This window comes from Porites lutea, chromosome 6 (assembly GCF_958299795.1).
Source record: "Porites lutea chromosome 6, jaPorLute2.1, whole genome shotgun sequence".
NCBI lineage: Eukaryota > Metazoa > Cnidaria > Anthozoa > Scleractinia > Poritidae > Porites > Porites lutea.
The window spans coordinates 11228981-11236277 of NC_133206.1; the positions used below are offsets into that span (position 1 = coordinate 11228981).

A 7297-nucleotide genomic window follows, 5' to 3' on the forward strand; every position below is an offset into this window, starting at 1 on the left:
CGTTGTTCCGTTTTCTCCTTATAATTTTACTGGTTTCTGCCTGTTTGGTTTGGTTTTGTTTGGTTTCATATAAAACACTCACACATTCACTCATCCTCTTCACTCCGGCTGAGGTGTAAGGCTGTAATCCAATTTCGCCCCTCTACCCTGTCCGGAGAGTGTTTCTGAAATTGTCTTCAAGTGACTATTCCCCCTTGTTTAATTTTGTGCAGTGCCCATATTCAAGAGAAAACCTAGCGGGCACCTTTTTCCACACAGATATAGTAATTATTAATTATTATATTGTGATATCTGTCTTTTATCTTTTACACAGGTAAACTGACAGTGGATGTGAAGACCTAAGAGTGTATCTTCTTTTCTAGTAAAATATTGATCTTTCGATCATCGTGCTAGAATCAAACAGGTCTTGTAGTGCAGTCATGGCAAGAGCAAACCAATTTTCACTGTTAATGTGGAAAAATTTCATTCTTCTTAAGAGAGCCCCAGTGCGAACTTTTTTTCAGATTGCAATGCCTCTCCTGTTCATAGCTATCCTAGTCTTTCACCGAGCTTTCAAGATAAAGAATGAGTACAAACCAAATGTCACATATCCTGCCTTTGAGGTGAATAAACTTCCATCAGATGTGTCAAAACTCAATCAAATTGCGTTTGCACCTAATACTAGTGATGTACGACAAGTTATGGTCGGGGTGGTGAAGCAGCTTGGATTTACATGCAATAGCAGTGTGCCCTTTAACAGTGAAGAGGATATGGTTAGCTCTTTAGTAAGCTTACAAGGCAATGAAAAAACATTCCTCGGAGGAATTGCCTTCAATACAAGTCTGGACAGTAATAATATTATATACAAGATCAGACTGAGCTCAAAGACTAATATAAAGCAAAATGGTGGCAAGGAAGAAAGGCAAGGGTTTGGTACAAGTCCTTCTACAACCTGGAATACTCAGTTTACATTTCCAGTTTTACAAGTTCCAGGACCAAGGAACAAAAATGCCTTCCACGGTGGCCCTCCATTTTATTTTGAAGCTGGATTTTTGGCGATTCAACATGCAGTGGACGTTGCTATCATGAAGTACCGGTCCAAAGGGAAGACTGATGTGCTGAATACAACAGTGTCAATAAAGCGGTTTCCATATCCTGATTACACTCATGACAATTTTGTTCAAGTGATACAAACTAGCTTTCCTCTTTTTTTTATGTTATCACTTAGTTTCATTGTCTTGATCATTGTCCGCGATGTTGTCTATGAAAAAGAGAAAAAATTAAAGGTGAGGAAATTCAATTTTTATTTTTATTGATCATTGTTAATAACATATGACGGCTCTTCATCCATGACCCTGAGCAGTAGTTGCTCTCAGATTTAACAGTCATGTAGAAAATGTAAATTTCCAGTGGAATATAATCTATGCATGACCAATGCATTCAGCATGCTCCATCAGAACACTTTTCTACCCTCTCATACAACATAATTAGCATTTTTTTTCAAGTCTCTTACAAATAGAAAATAAAAACCTCCAGTGGAATCTATTCATATCCAATGGATTCCGTATACTAAGGTAACAAAGGTGAGACTTTGTGCCTTTTCACCACTAGACGCAAAGTTTCTTGTCAAGGAAAGTGATATAAACAAACATGTAATCTGCCACATTTATACTAACGCTGGCTGCCAAGGTTAAGAAATTTGAGTGTTGTAAATAATAAAAAAGAAACAGGTATTGATAAAAATGGAGGATCTAATTTGCTGATGTGCTGGTGTCCAGGCTTGACTTGATCCTCAGGCCTGTAACTCAATCAAACCCCTTGCCAATCCGATCCTAACACCTCTAGTTGGACCTGCACCTGCTCCCAGCAAATAATTATATTAACCCAAGGGTTGTCCAATACTGTCAACTAGACTCTAGATGTATCCCAGCACGCAAAGAAAGTAGTGACCGATAGCCCGGAGCTAGTGGATTTTGCTATTGGGCTAGTGATCGAATTCTGTTATTAACTTGCCCGATGAGCAAGTGAATTTTTTGAGGAATTAAAATTACAGAAGAACTGTGAAATCAATCTGCTCATCAAAACGTTTTTTGGGCTAGTTGAAATGATATTTGGGCTAGTAAATGTTGGCTTCAGCTTGCCCGAGTGGCAAGCTGTAAATAAAAATGACTTTCTTTGCACCCTGTATCCCCATTGCTTTCCTTTGGAAAACCAGTATTCACAACATCTCTCTTTACTTGACCCAGTTGTATTAATGGATAGTAGTCTGGAAACATTGTTTGTTGGGTTAACCCTAAGTTGGACTATATATAGCATCCTATCCAAGGGGAATTGGTGCAGTAATTCTTGCTTTTATAGACAATGAGTTTAGCCAGCCCCAGCTACATGCACCTTGATCATGACATCTACCTTTTACATTATATTCATTGATAGATTTGATCGATTTTAAAACAGGTATTGATTCTACTTCATTTGACAGGAATCCATGAAGATGATGGGACTGAGTGGCTGGTTACATTGGCTTGCATGGTTCACAAAATATTTGTTGCTTCTCCTCATCATTATGGCTTTTGCAACCCTTTTTTTTACTGTAAAATTCAACTCCAATGGCCGTGTCCTGAACAAAACTTCTCCAACTGTTCTGTTTGTTTTCCTTATGCTCTATGCAGTCTCTTCCATTATGTTCTGCTTCTGTGTTAGTGTATTCTTCTCCAAGGCAAACATTGCTGCAGCTGCTGGAGGGATCATCTGGGTCTGCAATTACATCCCATACTTTTTTGTGGCACAGTACTATGACACAATGAGTGTAGGAGCCAAGGCTGCATCGTGCCTTCTCTCCAATGTCGCAATGTCAATGGGAGCTCAGCTGATTGGCAAATTTGAAGGAGCTGGCATCGGATCTCAGTGGTCGAATCTTAACCAAGGACCTTCTATCGATGATGATTTTACTCTTGGTCTTGTCATGGTCATGTTTGTGGTAGATTCTTTGATCTACGGTCTTATCGCTTGGTACGTTCAGGCTGTTTTTCCTGGAGACTTTGGTGTTCCACAGCCGTGGTACTTTCCTGTTTTACCCAGTTACTGGTGTGGTAAAGGCGAAGAGGTAAGGTAGAGGTTTTAGAAAGCTTGGTACCTACAATCATTAAACTGCCTCCATTGTAGGTAATTTGATAATCTAAGGGATGTAGGAGGGGATATTGGGGTAGTGAATGTTTGAAAACCAAGTAGCGCAGGTGACTGGTTGTTTTGCTCATGAGTCATTTTGCTGATGTCCGCTTCGCTATGGTCTTCATTTGTTCCGCTTAAGAAACTGAACCAGTGATGCACATGTATATATACTTCCTTCTTTAAGCCATGACACAAAAAAGTGTGAAAGTGAAGAATGATCATCGCAGTAAATTTTTCCAATTTAAGCAATTGGAAAGAAGAAGCCTGAAAAAAAATCAGGGCTTTAAATTGGAAAAATTTACTGCGATGATCATTCTTCACTTTCATCTACAACCGCAGTTCAAAAATGAATTATTTCATATATACTTCACATCATTTCACTCCTCACGGGAGATATGAACTCAATAAATTGACCTCGCTCCCAATGTGTGGCTTCATAGCTCAGTTGGTAGAGCAACGCACCGGTAACGCGGAGGTTCCTGATTTTTTTTCAGGCTTCTTCTTTCCAATTGCTTAAATTGGAAAAATTTACTGCGATGATCATTCTTCACTTTCATCTATAACCGCAGTTCAAAAATGAATTATTTCATATATACTTCACATCACAAAAAAAGTGACGCCAATGCATACATACCTGGTTTGTTCTTTAACCCTATTCAGACTGGGCTTTTTTGGTCAATCTGTGACTGGGGGGGGGGGGGGGCTCCTCGGACCCCCCTTCTGTATCTCTGGAACCAATAATGCTTAGTAGGGTCATGAAATTTACACACAATGATCATCTCCGTACAAAGAAGCCCCACACCCAGTTTTGACTTGCCACGCCCAATGATGACGTCACAGTGACGTCATATTCCGATTTTTCAATGTTTCTTATACGTAAAATATCAATAATATTGGTAAAGTCATCTCTTTGTTATCCTTTCTTATGAACTAGTAACAAGGAAACACTTGTACAGCGAGAAAAAGCAATAGGAAGCAATAAAATTAAAAATTTGAAATGGTTGTCCGCCATCTTGGATCCGCCATCTTGGATTTCCGTTTTTTGTTAAAATTATAATTTAAAGCAACTTTCAAAGGGGAAAAAGCTCAGAATGTATAAAAGAAGTATCAAACTAATGTTTATTACCCAAACAAATGACTTTGGAAGTGTTATTTGGAAAATAGAGCAGCATATTTGTCAAAGCAAAAAAGTGACAAATTTTACCCCACCCCTCCCCCCCAAATATTCGATGTTGAAACATTTTGATTTAATTCAAAAACTAGTCCCAAGCAAAGACCATTTTAACAACAAAAAGCACTATAAGTGTAAAAACGCGATCTTAAAACAAAAAGATCACCATTTTTTAAATTTTCCAAAACCTGTGTCAGAAACTGGTTGCCATGGCAACATGATTAATCACATGGACATGGTAATTATACCAAAATGTTCCTAGATAAATTTTAGGAAAAGTCAGAAAAGTAGAACGTCATAGCTCTTTCGGTGTAGGAGTTATCACGATTTTGCCGGAGGGGGGGTCGAAAAGCCCCCCCCCCCCCAGTCTGAATAGGGTTAAGCCACTGATTACTCATTAGGCAAAAGACCTTAGGGAACTGACAAATGTTAGTGAATTGATTAATGAGGTGAGCTAGCAGGATTTGGCGAAATGACAGGCACTGCGACAATAAATCATAAGGTCATGGTTAGTACATACTTTTCCTCTATCAGCCATAACACTTTACATCTGTCTTGCCCCCATTATAAACTCCTGCTCCACTGCTGCTCTTTTCATCGTCTTTAGATGATAGCATTATTACTCTTCTTAGACTTGTAGTCCTGATTGCACATGGCCAACCATACCCTAAAAGTTACTCATGCCTTTATGTTGCTTTTAATTAATCTTTTAAATTTCTACTTATTTTTTATAGGTGGAGATAAAGGAGTTCCATGACTTAGAAAATGGCTCCAGCCAAACTGGGACATCAGTACCAGAATTCTTAGAAAAGGAACCAGTGGGTTTGGTGCCTGGGATTGAAATTAAAAAACTCAAAAAAGTGTTTTCAACTGAAAAAGGTTTGACTTGAGTTAGTTATTTCTTCATATATCAGGGCTCTGATCTAAAATCACCTTGAGGCGACCTAGAGACCCCAGGCACCTTCATTTGGCACTGATTGGGTGCAGACTAGGATATATCTTTGACGATTTAACTTAAGAATCATATGCTGGACACCCTGGATTTCACAGGCTCAGCGCACTCTACAATTGTTATTTTTCTTAGAGAACAGCTTTTCACATACATGTTATCATTATGAGATAAACGTGTCTTTGCTATTTTATGTGAGGCAACACTAACTTGTGTGTAAGTTGTTTGAAGACAATTGAATACAGACAGGGCAAGCAAAAACTTAATGCCATCATGTATATACACCAAGTTGCCAGGAGTTGCCAAAGTTTTATCATAAGGTTACAGTGTAAAGAAATTCAGATTGTAATCTTCATAAGCAGTGGCGGATCTAGGAGAATGGTCCCCACCAACCAAGCCCGAGAGAAAGTATTTTTTAAGAGGGGTTACAAAAAACTACTGTTATCTCAGGGTATTGATGAGTGGACCCAATTATCTGAAGTCCTGGATTTACAAGTCATAAGTTACATAATCAAATTATGATAACTAAGTTTCCTTGTTTGATTTCAAAAATCATGTTTTCATTTCAATCTTTCCAATGTGTGCTTTTTATCTTTATTTTATTTTTTCTTATTACGTAGGAAAGAAAGTTGCGGTTAATGGAGTATCACTGAACATGTATGAAGGCCAGATAACTGCTCTACTGGGGCAAAATGGAGCAGGGAAAACAACTCTTATGTCCATGCTGACAGGGTTGTTTCCTGCTTCATCTGGCTCAGCTCTTGTTAATGGCTGTTCCATTAGAAATAACATTCGTGGAGTGCGCAGCAGCTTGGGTAAGTTACGTGTACATGGTTGACTTCTAATCAAGAGAGGTTCTGAACTGCTATGATAGTATTGAAAACATAGAATTAAAGCTATTTTTGTTATTTGTGAGATGGTAGTAGGCTCGATTTCTGCCACTCTCTCGTCAGTCATCATCATCATCAATCATCATAATCATCATCATCATCATCATCATCATCATCATAATCATCATCATCATCATCATAATCATCATCATCATCATCATCAATCATCAGAATCATTATCATCATCATCATCATCATCATTATCACCACCATTGTCACCACTAAAATCACCAGCATGACCAGCAATGTTTGGTTTTTTGTAAATCCCGAATAAAATAAACTTGTTGCTAATCAGAAAATTTTTATCCAGGCCTTTGTCCTCAACATGATGTGTTGTATGACCATCTGACTGTTGAGGAACATCTGTGGTTCTTTGCTAAGTTAAAGAACTGTCCATCCCACCGTGTACGGCAGGAGGTCAACAGAATGATTGAATGCCTTGGACTTGCTGACAAGCGACATACACAGACCCGTGCACTGTCTGGTGGCATGAAAAGAAAACTGTCTGTTGGAATAGCACTTATTTCAGATTCCAAGGTTAGCATGGTTATGTCATCTTTTATCCCTACATGAAAATTTCACCTCTAGAAAATTATTTATGTGTGTATTGAAAATAACCTGTATAATCAAAGGCCCTCCGAAATACTTAAATGATAGATTTAATTACGCTTTCGCATACTTAAACTTATGAATTCCGTACCTTTTCATATACTTGAAGCCTGAAAAAGGAGCTTCCCGTCTAGGGAGTGCCCCCCCCCCCCCCCCCCCCCCCCACACACACACACACGGGGAGAAGCAGCGCCGTATTCATTAGCCGCTATGACCTTGCAAGCTTCTACTAGTTACCTGTAGTTTAAACAAACAGCGATGATGATGATGATGATGATGATGCCATTGAGTCTTATTTATTAACAGGTTGTAATGCTGGATGAGCCAACATCTGGCATGGACCCCTCAGCACGCAGATTCACCTGGGATTTGCTACAGCAGCAAAAGCAAGGAAGGACTATACTTCTTACCACGCACTTCACGGACGAAGCTGATATTCTTGGTGACAGGATCGCCATCATGGCAGAAGGAAACATCAAATGCTGTGGATCTTCCTTCTTCCTTAAGAACAAGTATGGAGTGGGCTATCAC

General features: G+C 39.0%; 1 protein-coding gene across 1 annotated transcript in view; it reads left to right on the plus strand.

Annotated features, from left to right (window-relative positions):
* Positions 1-390: 390 nt before the first annotated feature.
* The window catches only part of LOC140940830 (phospholipid-transporting ATPase ABCA3-like), a 24229-nt gene continuing 17322 nt past the window's right edge, over positions 391-7297 (plus strand). Inside the window, exons 1-7 of the mRNA XM_073389791.1 lie at positions 391-1265; positions 2459-3087; positions 4443-4452; positions 5053-5197; positions 5888-6082; positions 6468-6694; positions 7073-7297. The exon at positions 7073-7297 is cut by the window's right edge and continues 94 nt beyond it. Coding sequence (XP_073245892.1) covers positions 420-1265; positions 2459-3087; positions 4443-4452; positions 5053-5197; positions 5888-6082; positions 6468-6694; positions 7073-7297 — 2277 coding nt within the window. The 5' untranslated portion in view covers positions 391-419. The remainder of the gene's footprint in view (positions 1266-2458; positions 3088-4442; positions 4453-5052; positions 5198-5887; positions 6083-6467; positions 6695-7072) is intronic.